Genomic DNA, 20,311 nt, shown 5'->3' with positions numbered 1-20,311 from the left:
TAGTACTCAATTTCTCCTTTGGACAACTTAATATTTATTTGAGGGAAATAATGTAAGGTAGTGATAAAGAACTAGAACTTTGGAGTCAAGACTACCTGGATTTCAGTCCTAGCTCTTGACTTGATAGCAGTGTGATATTGGGCAAGCTATTAAACTTTTTAAACCTCAGTTTTCTCATCAATAAAATGGGGTAATGTTAGTATTTATAGAAGTGTTTTGATATAATACATGTATGCATTTGGCACACAGAAAGTACTCAGTAAGTATTAGTTATCATTATAATTTTTTTTTTTCCTTTTCTTTCCTCCGGGAAATTCTTTTTATCTTCCTTAAAGACTTTATTTTTAAGTAATCTGCACCCAGTGTGGGGCTTGAACATACAACCCCGAGATCAAGAGTCACATACTCCACCAACTGAGCCAGCCAGGGACCCCTCCTCTGTTGAGTTCTTGCATTGTGTTTTTACATCTTGTTAAATTGAGGTATAATTGACATGCAATGTTATGTTAGTTTTGGGTGTACAACACAATGATTTGATATTTGGATGTACAGTTGACCCTTGAATAACACAGAGGTTACGGGAACCAATGCCTGTGCGGTTGAAAATCCATGTATAACTTTTGACTCTTCAAAAACTTATCTCCTTATAGCCTACTGTTGACCAGAAGTCTTACCAATAACAGATGGTTGATTAATAACATGTTTTGTGTTTTATATGTATTGTATACTGTATTCTTACAATAAAGAAAGCTAGAGTAAAGAAAATGTTATTAAGGAAATCATAAGGAAGAGAAAATACATTTGCAGTACTATCCTGTATTTATTGAAAAAAATCTGCATATAAGTGGACCCACAGCATTCAACCCACATTATTGAAGGGTCAACTATATTGTGAAATGATCACCATAGTAAGTCTAGTTAATCTGTCACCATACATAGTTAAAAATTTTGTGTGTGTAGTGAGAACTTTTAAGATTTACTCTCTTAAAAATATCCAATATTTTAAAAAATACACAATACAGTATTAACTCTGGTTGCCAAGCTATATATTGATCCCCACAACTGATGCAGTAACTAGAAATTTGTAATGTTTGACTCCACCCAATTGGCACCCCCCTTCAACATTTTTACTTGTCTACTTAGTCCCATATTTTTTTTTTATGGGAGCTCAATAAATATTTGTAATTGACTGACTTTAGGTTTTCACATTAAGACACAACACTAATTACATATACAAGTTAAAAATGGCAACCACAAAGCTAAAAGGACAGCTTTGTGACTTTTTCAGGGAGCTAATTTCTTAACAGTCTACAGTTTGAACAATTTTATAATGTTAAGGAAGAATTTGACCATGTTAGTGTAACTAACCAAATGTTGCCATCCCACGTAGTTAGGAGTTTAATGCCTGGGTTTAGTCAGAAAAAGGAAAAGTTACATAATGCCATATGTGCAGGCTCATATGTAGTATCTTTGAGGGTTGAGAGCTGTAGGAAGAAGTAACATTTTCCAGAGGCAGAGAGGAAACATTTTTATCCTCAAAGCTATTGCAAACTGATACTTTTTCTCCTGCCCCATTCTATGTTCATGAAGGTTTAATTCCAACCTTTTTTCTCTGTATATTTTGCTATATAAAATGTATTAGTAACCTATTGCTGTGTAACAAATTAACCCAAACCTAGCAACTGAAAACCATAAACATTTATTATCACACATAGTTTCTGAGGGTCAGTAATCAGGGAGTGGCTTAGCCAGTGGGGTCTGGGTCAGTGTCTCTCACAAGGTTGCACTCAAGGTGTCTGCTGCGCCTGTGGTTATCTGAAGGATCTGCTTTCCAGTTCTCTCTGATGGTTGTTGGCAGGCTTCACTTCTTTGTTGGCTTTTGGGCAGAGGCCCGAGTTTCTCCTCATCTATGCCTCTTTGTAGGAATGGCTGCTTACAACATGATAGCTGGCTTCCCTTAGAGAGGGAGCAACCAAGATGGCTACCTTAGTGTCCTTAAAAACCTGTATCAGAGGGGACATACCATCACTTCTGCTATACCAACCCTAGTATGATGTAGGAGGAGACAACACAAGCATTGGGATTGCTGGGAGCCATCTTGGAGGCTGGCTACCACAGACTTCCTCTATTAGTAGAATTTCAGCTGTTGTCATGATAGGTAACCAGTCCATATCTACAGGCTTGTCTTTTGGGGGGTTTTCCTGTGTTGTTTCAAATTCCTGTTGTCTGAAAGTAAATTTATCATCTTCCTTTCTGTGCCCTTCTGATTTTTTTTTTTTAAAGTGATTTAGGTTCACAACCTTGAAGCCATTGTTTACATTTCTCTTTTTCTTATCACTGCCCAGGTACCAATTTTGCATTTTCTTTCCCTGGTATCTCCCAAATCGTCTTTTTTATATTCCTGTAGCTACCAGCCTTGCAAGATCCTTACTCCTCCATACCCGCAATTGAAATGCTGCCTGAGTAGTACCCTGACTTTGAGTCTCTCCTTTCTCCAGACTGATCCTAAATCTTGATTTCATTATGTCACACCTTGTGACCTGTCCATTAAAATTCAGGTACTTTTACTCAAGATCCTTAGCCTATGGGCTGATACCTTATTGGATATATATAATAATATTGACAAAGGGGTTTTTGTGAGAAATCAATCCATTATGCACTGAGGTTTATTTAGGATGTAAAAAATTATCTTGAACATTGCAAGATGATGGAAAGTTTATTTTTTAAATCTTGTTAAGTTAAGCAGTAAAGTTTGGAAGAAATTACAGCCTGGCTTCATTTTTGAGGAGAACAAATATTTGTATTGTTTTATTGATGGATAATTGCTATTACAGAAATCAAAGCATTTTGACAGCAACATTTTGATAGTGAAGAAGAGACTTTTTCTAGAGGGTTGGGCGTTCATTTGGTAGAACGGTTTATGCCGGGCATCATAAGAAGTATAAATTCAAACAGCAAGCCTCAGGGTCAGCCTATGTCTTGAGTTCTCAGGAGAGATACTTTTGTTGTTTTCCCACTCAGAGCCCAGGCTGCCCAACAGATAAACTTGCATATTATTTCCCTTTGCCTATAGATGATTTTTCTAGGCCCCCTTTTTACGGAGGATGCCTTCCAAGGGGTCCAAAGCTTTGTCTTCTTTCCGTGGGTGTTCATAAAAACCGTAACCTCTTCAGGCTGTGGAGATGGGCAGTGACAACCACCCCCGCCCCAGACCCCCTCTGTCCCTTCAGCCCAGGCCAGAGCCTTGGCATCTGCTTACTTCCCTGCTTGGGGTTCTTCTTTGGTTATTAGCTCTTAGGATTTCTCTTACTTGGTCTTACAGTAGAAGAAGGCTTTTTTAGATCATGTCGTTTGCCATATCACTGGAGGAAAAGTTAAAATATTTTGTGAACTTGTGAAGGCAACAAATTTCTCAAAGTTCTTAAGAACGTGCCATTATTTTGTCATTAGAGAGCCTCATACGATAATCCTTGTGCTCATCAAGCAGAAGCTGTTTCTTCTTCCTGAAATGAGACTCCAGAGCCAAGTGTCTACCCACTTGAGCATATTCCCTACTTTAAGAGTAGAGAAAAGTCTGGATTTTAATTGAAGTGCATCTTATTCCCAATTAACTTTTCACCCTTGCCTTTCTTGTTAGGAGAAACAATCGCAGCACTTACAGATATAAGCAGCTTGAATCATCCAGAATCTGATGGCCAGATCACAATTTTTACAGATAAAACGGGAGTTATAAAGGCTGCAAGATTACTTCTTTCTTCAGTGACAAAAGTGTTGTTGCTGGCAGACCGAGTAGTCATTAAGCAGATAATAACATCAAGAAATAAGGTACTTGTCTTTCTCATGTTTCTATATTTGTGTCTTTGGGGTTGTTCAAAAGTGTTTTTTAGGTTAATTACGGGTAATTTGGCAATGCTTGTCAATTTCAGTTTTTTATACCTCTAGTTGTCTGTAGTTTTAAAAGTGATATTTCTTCTGCACCTATAATTCCTAAACAATGTGTGTGCTGAGTCTAAACCATTTACATGTAAATAGTATTTTTTCTCAGGAAATTGTTATCTACTTGTTGAGGCTTATTTGTGAAAGTTTTCATGTGTACAAATTTGGAAGAAAAGCCAAAACCCGTGACAATGTATGTAGTAGACACCTAATTAATAAAAATACCAAATTCCTCAGTACCTTTTTTTTTTCAGAGTCAGAGGATAATAATTTATAAGCTTAAGAAAAAAATTCAGTCATCTGAAACCGCAGTTATCCACACTATGATATTTCTGTATGCAGCATCCCTAGAGATTATGAATATCATAAAGCTGACAGAATAAATTTAAACTGTCCCAGTCTAGAACTTTTCCAGTCGCTCAGATAATGGTCATGCTCCCCCATCATCCGGGGAAGCCAGGGTGTGGACAGTCACTTCTTTCCCTGGATAATTCCCGAGGCAAGGAGGAGGGCAATCTGCCAGGGAAGGGATTGTCTCAACCGAGTTTTAGGACAAAACTACCTGATGGGTGTTGAGTGAATTGAGGAGTGTGAGTTTCAGGCGAAAAAGAAATTGGAGACGTATATCGGGCAGTGCCGGAGTGATAGGAAAAAACCCCACTCTCTTTGAAAGATGGTTTCTGCCCAGTGGTAGCAATCTGTCTTATCTGTGCTGGTCTCCTGGACTTCCTGAGCTGCCAGGGCGGATTAACGTGCCAAACAGCCATCATATCCTCATTTTCAAACGTAAACACAGGATATCTGTGTTTTCTTTACCTATCTTGGTCTGACGAAAGCTAATCCAGTACTATTATTTTAGAGAAAAGTATGAAAATATGTTTCTCATCTATTTACTTTACTTTTAATATCAAGAAAACACCTAACATTGTCTGTTGGCTCTACTATAGGTTTCTCACTTTTTTTGCCTCTGGCGGCCCAAAGGCTCTTGGCAATTAATTTATTCAACACAGGCAATTCCTGACTGATCCAAACTGTTTTCCTGCTCTTGAAGCACCACACCTTCCTTTCCACTCCTCACTGTGCAGGTGACCTTCCTTCCACTTTCTTGGGAAGAGTGAGGTTCCCCCCAGTTCTGGTTCACTGAACCTTAAGGCTTCTGTGTATTACCTCTATCCTCCCTGTCTCCTTAGTTCTCTGAAGATTTGATTACCTCTTTCCTGCACACGTTCACCTTCTCCAGACTTTGCTACATAAATGATGTCTTCTCCTGTATATTGAGGTGTTTCGTGTACTCTTTTTCCTTTTAATTTTCAAGTAAGCTCAGGTCTCCCCATCGTAAAAACAAATTATTCGCTAGATGATTCTCACCTTTGGATGGGCTTCTGCTTCTCTGGGCTCCTCCTTCCCTGTCTTCCCCTGTGACGACGACTCCTCAGCTCTCGCCTAGAATTCAGAGTTTCTCCTTTGTCCTCTCTATTCAGCCTTGACATCTCAGTCTCTTTCATCTCTACACCTGACAATCAAATATTCTCTGTTTTGCAGGTTCTTGCAACTATGGAAAGACTAGAGAAAGTGAATAGCTTTCAAGAGTTTGTCCAAATATTCAGTCAATTTGGAAATGAAATGGTGGAGTTTGCACATCTAACTGGAGATAGACAAAACGTATGTGTTTACCGCATTGAAACATTTTCAAATACATGCATACTTTTTCATTTGGATGGAGGCATGATCTTGGTTTATTTGCTTATTAAATTTATAACCTTGGTGTTGAAAGCCTTTCATAAAGGAGCTAGGATAAAGTAAGTAAATCTACATGTCTTTTTTTTTTTGCATACATGTGATAGTTAAATATGTTCTCACCACACAGACTAGGAAAAGGTCATATTTGCCTTCAGGGCTCAGATCTAATACTTGCTTTTTTAGGAAAATACCTCTTCTACCAGGGCTCAGGCAAATAAATTGAGTCATCATATATAATCTGTTAGTATTTTATTGTATATCTGTTTTGTAACTTGTTACGTATTATTCTGTTATTACCTATTTCTGTCAGTTTTCTCCATTAGAATCAGTAGTATTAAGTCAAGCCATTACTCATCTGCATTAGCTGTGTGTTAGGTACTTAATATACATGATCTCATTAATTTTGAAAACATTCCTATAAGGCGGGTATTGTTACTACTGTTTCACACCTGAGGAGATGGAACCTGAGAGGATAATAAACTTTCCCAAGGTCACTCATCTAGCAGGTTGAACTTCATTATATCTGATTTTGGAGCCTGTATTTTTTTTGTTTTTTTTTTTAAAGATTTTATTTATTTATGTGACAGACAGCCAGCGAGAGAGGGAACACAGCAGGGGGAGTGGGATAGGAAGAAGCAGGCTCCCAGCGGAGGAGCCCGATGTGGGACTCGATCCTGGAACGCCGGGATCACGCCCTGAGCCGAAGGCAGATGCTTAACGACTGCGCTAATCAGGCGCTCCTGGAGCCTGTAGTTTTTAACCTACACTGTGATATTAGTTCTTTATGGGTCTTGTTCCTCAGTTTAGACTATAAGCCCCTAAATTTAGGGTGATAGAAGACCATATTATATCTAGAGTTGACTTTTCTTTGTTGGGGTATTCATGCATGAGTTCATCTTGTCAGCAGGTTAGGTATATAATAAGGGACCCCTTGAGGTGTTTTGGTATAGTCCCATAGGCTATCATTTTCGTGTTGGCCATGAACTTTCCTGGCTGTAGCTGGAGTTGAAAGATGGGTATTGGCCTGGAAAGTGACAGGCTGGTTTGTATGGTTCACCTAGTGCTTCTTGGACCATCTGGGTTTTATGGAGGCCTCTCTTTGTCCTGTGGACTAGCCCTCTAACAGATTGAGATGGCATCTTTTTCACTCATTTGTTATCACCATACAAGAGATGGTGTCGTGTATGGCGTACAACTCACAAATGGAAAGACTGACTAATGTGACAGGTGAAAATTTTGTGTGATTCAAATTTCAGTGTCCATAAGTAAAGTTTTGTTGGGCCACAGCCATGCTAGTTTGTTTATGGATTGTCTCAGCGTGGCTTTCACACTGCAATGGCAGAGTTAAGTAGTTGTTTCAGACACTGACCCAGAAAGCCTGAAAAATTTATTATCTGGCTTTTTGTTGAAAATGGCTGCTGACCTCTGATTTAGATGGCCATCATCAAATTATTATGAGAGTATTGGGTTCTAGATTTGATCACAATATTTAGGTACTTTCTGTAATAGCACATATTCTATCAAGGGCTCTATGAAGAGCAACTAAAAGAAAAAAATTCAAAGCATGGTGCCTGCCCCAGACCTCATAATCTAGTTGGAGAAAATGATAGACCCGAGAAACATCTTAAGAATATTTCAGAGCAGCATATTGGTTAAGTTTAACCGGACATGGTCTCTGAAAGAGTAGACATCTAAGTATCTAAGTGGAAGGAAATAATAGCCCAAAAATGCTTGATAAACAGGTCACTCTTAACGGAGTAAAGCATAGGATGGTTGTTTCCGGTCAGGAGTGAGGTGTATCCACGTGGGCACGAGGATGTCAGGTGTGCAGACCACCAGCGTGCGAGCAGCGAGGCATCCCCCTGCTCCTTCTCAGTCCCTGGCTCTGCTGCCCTCAATAACGGCACCTGTTTCTTTCCACACATTGTGTTGATTTATTTATTTATAAAAGATTTTATTTATTTATTTGAGAGAGAGAGAGAGTGAATGCACAGAGAGGGAGATAGAGAAGCAGGCTCCCTGCTGAGCAGAGAGCCCGATGTGGGACTCGATCCTATGACCCTGGGACCATGACCTCAGTCAAAGGCAGATGCTTCACGGACTGAGCCACCCAGGCGCCCCTGTGTTGATGTATTTAGATCAAAGCAGTGACATTTTATAAAACTTTATCCTGGTTTTTTTTTTCACTTTGTCACTTTTTAAACACTGTTACTTAATTGATTGAGTCTTGTTGCATAAATAATTTTTCAAGAAATTGTTTACAGGATCCTAGACTTCTCAGTGGTTTTATTTCATTTTTAGGATCTGAAAGACGAGAAGAAAAAGGCAAAAATGGCAGCAGCCAGGGCAGTCCTTGAAAAATGTACAATGATGCTTCTCACAGCCTCGAAGGTAGGGACGCTTTTGTTTTACCTGCTTAAATGCAACTAATTTATATGTTTTACATTTTTAAAAAGACTAACATGATAAATTGGAACATAGGCTACAGCGGTCAAATCTCAGTTATCCTTTAGCAAGAAGGCTAACTTCCTTCCCCAGTTCCAGACCGCAGTTAGTCTGCCAGTCAGCGCTGCGGGAGCAGCTGAGCAGAAGATGGTGTGTGAGGTGCCGTGAGTCGGGGCCTGTCACACACGGTCACTGCCTGCAGGGTTTGCCAATCTCGTCGGGGAGCCAACACATGTACTCTCGAAAAAACGAGGCAAGTTAGAATCTGTTAAGTAACAGTGGAGTATTAATCCAGCCTTTCATTTGTTTATTCTGTAAATTCATACTTCTAATTCCTTATTCTACTTTTAACAAAATTGTCTGTTGAGCGCTGGTGATTCCACACAGCAGCTGGCCAGCAAGTCGGTACAACTCAAGAATAAACTAGTCAACAGCTCATGAGCAGTTTATTGAGAATTGCCTTTTCTGCTCACAGTATTTACTCTAGGCTGGGTTAGCGAAGCCACATAAACAGCGCCCCGGAGTTCGCCTGCAGGGCTGTGTTCACACTGAGGCCCTTTGAGCAGCTTGCATTCACATCACATCATTTTTAAAAAGTCAAAGATATATCCACTGTCATAGAACATGTGTTCATGTGTCCTCATTCTTTTTTAGTTTTTGCACATGGAAGGCAACATTTTAAAATAGTTTTAATCATGATGAAGATAGTTTTTTCCCCCCAAATTTTAAGTGAACTTATTGAAGTATAAAGATACAGTTTTGCACTCTGCCTTTTTCACTTAACCTTGCTATCGCTTTTTACTCATCCTGCTTCCACTTTTAGTGAGGAGAAGCAGCTGAGTGAGCCAGGGACCCAGGAGATTTTGGTAAAGAACCATTTTTATTAGCATGACATGTTCTCTGTAAGATTTTGTGTATTATGGTATGGTATTTTTATTGAAATAAAAATTTTCAATTGTTTTGAAGACATGTCTCAGGCATCCCAACTGCGAATCAGCCCATAAAAACAAAGAGGGAGTATTTGACCGAATGAAAGTGGCATTAGATAAGGTGATTGAAATCGTGACTGACTGCAAACCAAGTGGAGAGACTGACATTTCATCTGTCAGTATTTTTACTGGAATTAAAGAATTCAAGGTAAGAATAGAGAGAATATATATATTTTTTTCCTTTCCGTAGCAGAGGAACATCTTAAGACGTAGTATCCATGTTTTGGTATAATATTTTAGGATAGATGCTTCCCAAAAGCGGATATTTTTCTGTAAGACAGTGCTACTCTGTAAAAACTTAATATTCAGTAACATTTAGTTTAGTGTCGTTTGTATGGAGGACGTTGGTCTGGGATTATGGTAGCTACCCTGGCCCTGTGTTGCTGCACGGTTCAGCGGAAGCCTCCTGTCCTCCGTTCAGAAAGGTGTTCCCTGCCCAGTCTTTTGAGCAGTGCTGTGCTATCCGTGGCTGATGACAGACAAATTGTTTCTGCTGGAATCCCTGCTTTTCCCCCGAGCTCTAGGGTGGATACTTTGAGACTTTAGTAATAATAATATTCATGTTAATTACAATCTAGAATGAACACTAATACATGCTAACATGTATTGTTGAGCATTTACTCTGTGCCAACCCTGTTCTGAATGCTTTAAATGTATGTACATGTAAAATCCTATAAGAACTATTGCTACTGTACTGTTGAGGAGACTGAGAAATAGAGATTAAGTGATTTGCTAGTGAGGAAGTGCCAGAGTTAGGATTAGAAACCAAGCAGTCTGACTCTGAATCCACCCCGTTTTCAGGCAGAACTTCTCATGGGAAGTCAGAGAGCTGTTGAAGCTGCCCTCTGGGTCAGAGCGGGGTCTGATTGAGGAGGGCCCTAGCAAATCATCTAGTCCAACACCTCATTTAACAGCTGGGAAGACTAGGGCCCTTGGAAGTTATCTAATAGGCTAAGGGCTGCAACGAGGTGGCATTCCTTCCATCTTTTTAATTCCTACTTAGGTAGGAACATGGGGTGAAAGAAAGTCATGGAAAGAACAGTTATTTTTAGGGGCCGGTTGTCTTCATGAATATTATCTAATTTAAACTAACTTCCCTTTAGGTGGGTACTGTTATCATTATGTTTTTGAGGAGGAAAGCTAGAAAGTGGTGGAACCCCCCCCCCCCCCCCTTTAGAACCAGGACACACTAATCCAAAGTCCACGACCTTTCAGTTTATGCCTGTGGGTTTGCTTGTATGCTGCCGGTCCTGCCCTAAATCTCTCTCTGAGGGGAAAGAAGCTACAAAGACCAGTCATTGTTTTAGAGTTTTTATTGCCTAAGGGATCTTAGAGATTATTTTTCTAATCCCCTCTTTTTATAAAGGCTGAGGGGGAGATGTCTTCTCAAGGGTTAAAGGATAATTAGGGAAACAAACAGGACTAGAGCCAAGTCTTTTGCTTCTTGGTGCTACACTTGGGTTCCAGGGTAACTCGGGGCAGTGCCGTGCCCGTGGCCGCTGCCGGCTGCTCTGGCTGCTGACCCTTCACCATCAGGCATTCTGGAGGGCAGAGTTATTATGAGTAGACTCCGTCTCTCCGTCAATGGGTATCTTTTTGGCATCTTATCATTTTTACTGGTGAAGAGATAATCTGTAGACGGAAACTGGATATTTTACTGTGCTTGGTACTGTGAATATGTGGACAAATCTTATGAAACCATATAAATGCATGACTTCTGAAAAAACTACTCAGTTGCTGTTTAAAAGCATGTTTGTGTTCTTTCAAAGGGGAGAATCAAAAACCTTACATAAATGGTGTGTGGTCCACATGACTGATTTTTATGTTGTAATGTTTAAATTCTAAATTCTCAGATACTCCTTGTCAATTCCATACCTCACTCTTATCCATGTTCTTTCCTAGCTTAAAAATAAAATGCCTTCTAGCTAGAATAGGGTGGTTACTGGAGACACCTTGGGCAAAGAGGAGGAGGGGAAGCAAGACCCACTGTGGCCTCTTGACCTTTCCAAATCTTAGTATTTTCATGGGTCCTGTGAAAATGGGTCAGATGTAAGGATTAACTTGAGACTGTCTGTGAAAGGACTTTAAAGTGCTAAACAAATGTAAGCTATTCTTATCAGCACATTCAGTGTGAGCACAGTCGCCTGGATCACCTCAGATCACCTTGGATCGCCTCTTGGCCCAGGTTGTTTCTGTGACCCTGCTCAGGTGAGAGGTTAGAGCCAGCTGAAGTGGCATAGTGTCACCTAGACAGCTGACAGAGAAAGACGCACTAGTGAATACCTGTCCATCACACAGCTGGGGAACTCTGAGCACAGGATGGCTCAAGTGAAAGGTTGTTTGGAAACTTGGGGGGGTGGTGAGACAGACTGTCAGAAAGATCTATAAAATCAAGACCCTAGAGGATTTTGTGTTATGCAATAGAAATTTGAGCTTAATTTTATAGGTAGTGAGGAGTCAATTAGAGGGAGGTGGCAATATCAGAAGCTTTCCATTTCAGAAAGATGATACAGAAAGATGATAGAGGATGGTAGAGAAGGTTTTGGTCAGGGAGGTGCTGTCGGGGACATAAGACAAAATGTGGGGAGACCAAGTAGGTGACTAGGAGAGTTTTGCTGAATTAAGGAAGGAACAATTGGTGCCTTTCCCAGCCCTTCCCATACCCACACCCTCCACACCCTGTCCCCCTGGGCTCAGCACAGGGTCATATTTGGGTGGAGCGTCTTTCAGGACTTCGCCTCAGCATTTTCTCAGATGCACATTCTCTACCTGCGGGCTGGTTCATTTTCCTGCCGGTTGCTACGTGATGATGCTTTTCTGTCTTAGGATTTACTGATTTCATAGGACTGTTGTATTAACAGCTATTGCAGTGAATCTCTGCATGGCCGCTGGGGGCTCTTAAGCTGTGTGTCCTGGAGAAAAGAGTCCTCACTAGAGGTGGTATTTCCCTGGAGCCCTCAGATAGGGAAAGAAATTGCTAGTGTGTCTCTGGGCACTGTTAGAAATTGCAGCCCATTTGTTTAGGTGGGAATATTGACTCATGCGGATGGATATCCTTTCCGTTCTCAGATGAATATTGAAGCTCTTCGGGAGAATCTTTATTTTCAGTCAAAAGAGAATCTTTCTGTGACTCTGGAAGTCATCTTGGAGCGCACCGAGGACTTTACTGATTCTGCCTACACCAGCCATGAGCACAGGGAACGCATCTTGGAACTGTCAACCCAGGCGAGACTGGAACTGCAGCAGTTACTTTCTGTGTGGATTCAAAGTGTAAGAAGTTTTTCTCGTCAAAGTAAATCCCCCCAAATAGCTTTTTCCTAAAGCTCTGAGAATTGCGGAAGCTAACATAATCATCAGGAGTATGAATGTGGTCTGGAATGGGACAAGGATATCTCATCCCTTTTCTCCCTCCTTCTTGGCCCAAAGCCTCCTTCCCATCCAGCGCTCACAGTACTTGACATTTCTAGGCCTGTTGTTTCTCAATTTCCCATCCTGGCAAGCCTAGACTCTGTACCACCATCATTATCATGAGTTCATCCCATAATCCCCACTCGTCCACCAAACTCACTTCTGGGAAATTCCTCCCCAAAATGCTTCTTCAGAGTGAAGAGCCGAGGAGCTGACCCCTACTAGAGGTTCTTGTCACCTGAATCTTACTGCCGGAGCCATTCACATGTGCTGAGCGGATACACCAATTTATTTTATTATTATTTTTTTAGAGAAAGAGAGAAAGAAGGAACGGAGGAGGGGAGGGAGAGGGAGAGAGAAAATCTGGGCGTGGAGCCTGAGGTGGGGCTTGATCTCACAACCCTGAGATCATGACCTGAGAGGGAATCAAGAGTCAAACACTTAACCAACTAAGCCACCCAGGCGCCCTTACAGACACAACATGACAACTTAGATGACTTACTAAAGTCTAGACGCAGTGAAGGCCAGGGTGGATCCAGCAAGCAGGTAAAAGATTTTTTACCCATGCACTGATTCCTGGTCTAAGATCGTGAGCAGCCATTCAGAGGCAGACTGCTGGTGCACATACAGCCTGGGGGGTTATGTGGGGCAGAAGGGTAAAGATGGACAGAGCTGGGGGCACCTGGCTGGCTTATGGTAGAGTATCCAACTCTTGATCTTGGGGTCATGAGTTCGAGCCCCATATGTGGTGTAGAGTTTACTTAAAATTTTTTTAAAATAAATTAAAAAAAAAAAAAAGATGGACAGAGTGGGACAACACAGAAAGTGTGTAGCCAGACTCTTGTAGAGAGTGGTTACAAAATCAGAAGGTAGAGGCTTGAGACTCTGGCCCCTACACTATTTATTTATTTCTTAGACCCAAGGTATGTCAAAAAAAGTATTTAATGTGATTTACAATGTACAGCATAGATGGAACAAATCTGAGAGCTATGAACAGAAGCTTTGGCAGTAAAGATGAAGAGGGGCGAATGTGGCTGAGAATAGTGCGTGAAGTAGCAGTTGACTTTCTTGTAAAGAGATTGGTTTATGAATGAAGAGTAGATATAAATCAAGATTTCTCTCCTATTCTTTTGCATCATGACAGTGCAAATGCTCATATTAACTGGAATTAACCTAAAGTGGAGTGTCAGAGCTAAAAGCAATATTTTGTGACTACTTTGACATATCTATGTGATATCTAATCTGAAGTATAGATTGCTTCAGCATTAAATTTTTAAAACCAACAGTCAACATAAAGAGCTTCTGTGAGGAAATGCTCTCTGTGTTGGAAATCCGAGTCTGTCAACACTTAAATTTGCAGTTAGCACCTTTCCCATATTTCACAAGTGCTCAGATCTCTGAGTCTGCACGCCAGAGATATTGTTCATTCATTCATTTTTTTCAGCAGTTGTTGCTGAGCGCCTTTTATATGCCAGGCACTGGAAATCTAAAGACGAATAAGATAAAATCTTTGCCTGCAAGAATTTTGCAATGGAGAAAAGTGTGGGAAGGGGTAAAATAAGTACAGAAAGCTTTGTAAATGTCCTGCCAGAGGTACAGACCATGTGTTGCGGGGATTTGAAGGAGGGCGAATTTATATTTAGGGAGACGAATCAAGAAGACTTCTTGAAGATATTGACATTTGACTTTGATTTATCCATTCAAAGAACGGAGTACCTACTCTCTTCCATTTGCTGTGCCAGGTATTGTGTATTCATTGGTGAGCAAAAGAAATGGGATCTCAGCCTTCATGGAGCTTACCAAGGCCTAGTGGAGAAGATCGACTTTAAACAAAAATATTTAAAAAGTAAATATGTAATTGTAAACTAGAATGATTACTTAGAGAAAGATTGGAATGGGTAAGAAGAGGGCGTAAGTTAGATTGTGTGATCTGAAAAGGTCTTTCTGAGAAAGAGACATTTATGTAGAGACTTGAGGTAAATAGGATTTTAATTTTTAACTACATTAAGAGCAAAGAGATGAACATTCTGGGCAGAAGATAAAATAGATTCATTGTAGACATGATAAATTTATTAAAGAAATGAGATTTTAAAAATTCATCTTTTTATAGTTAGAATGGGAAAATATAACTAGATAGTTAAAATTCTGTTTTCCATTTTAACCATAAATAGGTGAATTTTTAAAATCTACTTTTTAAATAACTCACAGAATGATATTAAACATTTATTATAATTTGTAGTTTAAGTAAAATTGGAATTACCAGATTAAAAAGATGATGTAACACTATATATTTTTTTTTTAATTTTCAGCAAAACAATAAAACAAAAAGTATTGCTGAAGAACTAGAACTCACTGTTTTGAAAATCAGTCACAGTCTCAATGAACTTAAGAAAGAAGTAAGTATAGTTTGACATTTAGCCTCCTTTATTTTTTTTTTTATTTTTTATTATTTTTTAAAATATTTTATTTATTTATTTGACAGAGATAGAGACAGCCAGCGAGAGAGGGAACACAAGCAGGGGGAGTGGGAGAGGAAGAAGCAGGCTCATAGCAGAGGAGCCTGATGTGGGGCTCGATCCCGTAACGCTGGGATCACACCCTGAGCCGAAGGCAGGCGCTTAACCGCTGTGCCACCCAGGCGCCCCAACATTTAGCCTCCTTTAATGCTTTACTAATTTTCATGTAGAATGGTATATATGACATGCATTAATATTAGTACGTCTGTGTGCCCAGAAGATGGCTTTCCTTTTTGAAGCCCCATTTTTTTAGTGCCATCCTTCTCAAAGCTTGTACATGAATGCTCATAGCAGCTTTATTTATAATAGCCCCAAACCAAAGACAGTCTAAGTTTCCATCCACAGGGGAATCGATAAATGGATTTTGGTATCACTCTAACAAGTATTATTCAGCAATAAAATGGAACAATATCGATACAGATAATCATATGGCTGAATCACTAAAACATAACAGTGAAAGAGGTCAGACACCAAAGAGTGTGTGAGTGGGTGTGTATATATATAATTCCATTTAGAAGAAATTCTAGAAAAAGCAATACTAATTTGTAGTGACAAAAACGAGATCAGTGGCTGCCTGGGGGCAGAAGTTGGGGGTATTTACTGCAAAGGAGCATGGGAGAACTTTGGGGGATAATGGAAATGTAGTAAATAGTGATTGTGGTGGTGGTTACGTAGATATGTTTGTCAAAACTCATCAAACTGTACCCTTGGTACATTTTGCTGTATGTAAACTATAACCTTAATATAATCGATTTTTTTAAACTATTCTTTTGGCTGAGATTTCCCTGCTTCTTGCAAAACTTGGCCATCTCATGACTTGTTTATTTTTTTATTTTTATTTTTTATGTTCATAGCCACTGTATAGTAAGTACGTCATCAGTTTTTGATGTAGTGTTCCATGATTCATTAGTTGTGTATAACGCCCAGCCCAGTGCTTATCATAACACACACCCTCCTTAATATCCATCACCCGCTACCCCATTCCCCCACCCGCCTCCCCTCAGTTTGTTTCCCGGAGTCCATAGTCTCTCAGGGTTCGTCTCCCTCTCATGACTTATTTAATCACTCTTAGGTAATTGATAGTCACTTTAAGTCAGATGTTTGCCAACTACAGCCGGGCTGTCTGTTGTAAGTCAAGTTTCGGGAGACACAGTCCTGCCCATGTGCTTACGTATTGTCTACTGTTTTTTCACAACAGCAGAGTTGGGTAGTCGCAGTAGACCCTGTGCAGCCTGAAAAGCCTAAAATATTTCCTCTCTGGTTACAGAGTAAGTTTGCCAGTACCTGCTTTAGGTCATGAAACACAATCTCAGTTCCAAAATTTGAATGTTTTCTCCAGTATATTAATTGCTACTTCAGTAGTCATTCAGTGAAGGACTCACCCCTGTTCCCCAGCCCCCAGCCCACCTAGGGCTTTTGGGAAAGGTGTGGTCTCTGGTCTCTTCATACCTTTCCTCCTTTTCCCCGCTCGCCCTTAGCTTCAGTTCCTGATCTTTGCCAGGTGTGGCTCAGGGCCAGAAGAGAGGAAGTGGGGAGGTGGAAAGTTCTTTGAAACTGGTGCCCTTACAGGATGCTTTGGGCTCTGTTTAAGCTGGCTTTGTCTCTCCTGGATGGTTGAGTGTGTTCTTCAGAAGCCCTCCTGTGGGGCCTCCAGCTCCTCACTGCAACTCCCACACCACCCTGCTTCCTCTTCACTGGAGGCACTCAGTAAGCACCTATCCGCTCTCCAAACAGCTTCCTTACCTCTAATTCCTCTATTCTTTTATATTTTTGCGGACTCAAGGGTTCAAGAGAAAGGAATTGGGTTTTGGTTTTCTTTTATAAATTATATACATGATGATTTGTTTCGCATCTTACTTAGTACGGACCTCTGTTGAAACCTTCATTTTAACATCTTATTAAACATAGAAGGATGTTATGGTTTTCTTTGGTTTAAAGAAAGCCTATCCATTTTTTCCAGCCTATTCAGTTTTAACTAGATTATTGTTAAAATTTGACTATCAGTAAGAGGATAAAATCCTTTGGTGACAGACTCAGCTGCTTCCCACCAGCTTATTTTCCTTACCTCTGAAATGCGTGTAACAACATCAACCTAGAAGAATTTTTATAAGGATTAAGGCAGTTAGTGTCTATAAAGCTGCTGTCAGTTCGTTGCGCAGACCGGAACTTTGGGTTTATTCACCCTTCCTCCCTTAGGCGTGGTAATAAGTTGTCTCTAGAATCACTGAGATTTACGTGACCATGGGCAAGTCACTCCGTCTCTAAGGACCTGTTTCATAGTCTATAAAATAAAGGGCTGGCATTAGGTATTCTCTAAGGCCCTGATGGTTAAATAAAATCTTTTAAAATTCTTATGTGGCATTTAGTTTCCAAAGGAAAGTACATTCTAATGTCTTTGTTTCTGACTGTAATTATTTTCACTTGATTGCATGAATGTGGACTACTCTATTGTTAATTTTATAGAAAGTCCTGTAATTTGAATTGACATTGGATTATTTCCAGGAAAAAAAATCACTTCATTCAATAGGCTTCATTCAAAGTCAGATTTTCCTTAGAACAGTGTTATTAAAAGTGATCTCTTCCTGGAGAACCCCAGAATAACCCGTCAGATCATTTTTTTTTTTTTTAAACAAAAGTCAGGATGAAGGGAAGATTTTGGAGTTAATAGATTTATCTGCTAAGGGTGGGCCGTGCTTAAAATCCATTCCAAGTCAAATACAGCCTCGGGGTTTTGGTTACCCTTTGTCTGTCATTTATCCTGTGACCCAAGAGTTGGGGGATAAAGTTCTAGATAGCAACTACAGATGGGCTATAACCCCCCAGAGAGAAGGGAGTATGTCCTACTTGTCTATGTCCAGCCTCTAGTACAGGGTCTGCCATGATCTAGGTATCTAACAAAATTGTGTTGAATACCTAACTGATTGAATCTCACATCAATACCTTCTCAAAAGTCTATTAAAAAACCTTAATGATCATGAACTGCCATTTGATTTTCCTCGTAGTACTCTGAATACCGTCCTCTTAATACTGTTGTGTTTCTTACTCACTTCTAGAGTAGTGGGAGCATTTCTTAAGTAAGAGAGAAGCTGTATGGGCGAGAGCTGGTTACTAGCAGGATGAGAAAGGGACTGGCCACTCCACACTAGCTGAGCAGTTCATCTTTTGCAGACAGCAGTTCTGCCAACGTGAGGGGACTCAGAAGATGTCCATGTCACTCCTGCGCTGGGAGAACTGACAAGCTCCCCCATGCTGCACAACTTCCACTGTTACCACAGGAACTGTACACTTTCCTCTCAGTGGATCAAGTGGGGACTGCTCCTTTTTTGTTTTTAAAGTGCTTGTGAGGTGCTTGATGACAAAACCTGATTGTTTGTTGTCTTTCTTTCATTGCCCTTCACCCCCCACATCTGCAGCTTCACAGGACAGCAACCCAGCTGGCAGCAGATCTGTTAAAATCCCATGCTGATCACGTGGTCCTAAAAGCATTAAAACTTACTGGAGTAGAAGGAAATTTAGAAGGTTTGGCTGAATATGCCTGTAAACTCTCTGAACAGAAAGAGCAGCTTGTTGAGGTGAGTAATAGGTTCGTTTGTTAAAGAAATTGTGGTTTCCTGATAGCCATACCATCATCAGGGAATATTAACACAAATAGAGTTTTTGGGTAACTTACATGAGCATTTTATCTGTCTCCTTTGGAATCTTAAAGATATAATGTTTATCTGTTCTATTCTTACAACAATCTGGCCTCTAAAACAAAACAACAAAAAATGCTGGAACCCACAGATGCACGTATTAATCTTTTTGTCCTTATTCTCTCAGAGAGGTTAGGCTTTGGAGTGGAGCGGTGGAGATACATCGTCTGACCTTGTTTCTATTTGAATCTCTGGGGTCTCAGCAGGAAAGAGATGGCACACTTGAATTAGGATAATTTAAAGAGGCTTTAATAAAGGAGCTGTTTACAATTGTGTAGACAGGGTTTGGGGGAGGACCATGGGAGTGCAGTAATTGGGGTTAGTGATAGCAGAGCTGGTACTGCTCATAGGCCCAAATTAATCGGGGAAAGGAGTGGTTACTAGAAACCAGAAGGGCATAGAGTCTTTCAGAAAGCCACCTTGAGAGATTCTGATTTCAGGACTAGATGCAGAGACAGCCCAAGGCAACCCTGCAGGGAAAGAGCATGAGAGTAAAGGTCCTTACTCTTTGCATTCCTGCTGGTCTATTGCTGGGGCTTCCCACTGGCCAAACATAGCTGGAGACCACAAATGTTAGTCTCCCAGGGCAAAGAGCAGGTTGAGAAGAAGGAGAGTGGATGTGGATGGACAAAGAAAAGACATTCAGCACGGTATTCCTCCTCTGAACCTCTTCTATTCTGCCCAAACCTCTGTTGGTGCTTCACCTGCCACTTTTGCTATAGTTTCAATTATTAATTGATATTCTAAGCCTTCCACTTATTGAAAACACCAGACATCTCTTAGTAAAAAACACATACTTAACCTACGTATAACTTGTGTATATGAGGTATAGCCAGCATGTATACAAAGGCACAGATACGAACCATAGCGCTGTCTCCATATTACCTGCTGTGCCCGGCTCACCAAATCGCAAGGATTTGTGATAGTCAGAATCTAACGGTTAGAAGGTTCCTTCTAATGGTTACAAGGAACCTTTAGACTAAGTGGACTAGCTTCCTCTCCTTCACTTGCTTACATATGAAAACTGCTAGGGAGCATTCTTAAAATTACTGTAGATACATCTCCATTTTAAACTAGATTTGATGATTATGTTTTTTAAAATAGTTTTTTAAAGATATAATTGACATATAACATTGTGTAAGTTTAAGGGGTACAATAGAATGATCTCATATACATATATATTCTGAAATGATCACCAGAATAAATTTCGTTAACATCTCTCACCTCAGATAGTTACAGAAAATTATCAAGGGAACTTGCAGGATCTACTGTCTTAGCAACTTTCAAGTATACAAAACAGTACTGTTAATTCCAGTCTTATATATTATATCCTCAGAGCATATTTATCTTATAGCTGGAGATTTGTACCTTTTGATCACCTTCACTTAATTTCCCTGGCCCCAGTGCCGTTACGTTTATAAACCAAATATTATGACTTTAAGCAAACTTGCTACTTATAGGAATCCTGCAGCAAATATTTTAAGTGAAAAAAATGTTTTCTGTCTGAAGTCTCAAGAGTTTCAGTAATTTTCTTTGATAAAGGCTCTTTATCATTACACCAGCCTTGCCTAATCTAGTGTTATCT

General features: G+C 40.1%; 1 protein-coding gene across 4 annotated transcripts in view; it reads left to right on the top strand.

Moving 5' to 3' along the window:
- CTNNAL1 (catenin alpha like 1) overlaps positions 1-20,311 on the top strand; it is a 59,756-nt gene that overhangs the window by 19,043 nt on the left and 20,402 nt on the right. For 2 of the 4 annotated variants that reach the window (XM_026506052.4, XM_057313647.1), the window contains exons 3-9: positions 3,638-3,825; positions 5,479-5,598; positions 7,978-8,067; positions 9,088-9,258; positions 12,180-12,380; positions 14,828-14,914; positions 18,448-18,606. In XM_026506052.4, coding sequence (XP_026361837.2) covers positions 3,638-3,825; positions 5,479-5,598; positions 7,978-8,067; positions 9,088-9,258; positions 12,180-12,380; positions 14,828-14,914; positions 18,448-18,606 — 1,016 coding nt within the window. The remainder of the gene's footprint in view (positions 1-3,637; positions 3,826-5,478; positions 5,599-7,977; positions 8,068-9,087; positions 9,259-12,179; positions 12,381-14,827; positions 14,915-18,447; positions 18,607-20,311) is intronic. The other 2 variants (XM_044386755.3, XM_057313648.1) reach the window with 1 other exon arrangement.

Source organism: Ursus arctos, unplaced genomic scaffold (assembly GCF_023065955.2).
Source record: "Ursus arctos isolate Adak ecotype North America unplaced genomic scaffold, UrsArc2.0 scaffold_18, whole genome shotgun sequence".
Taxonomy (NCBI): Eukaryota; Metazoa; Chordata; class Mammalia; order Carnivora; family Ursidae; genus Ursus; species Ursus arctos.
The sequence above is the reverse complement of the archived record's forward strand: the minus strand, read 5'-3'. Positions and strand labels throughout refer to the sequence as shown.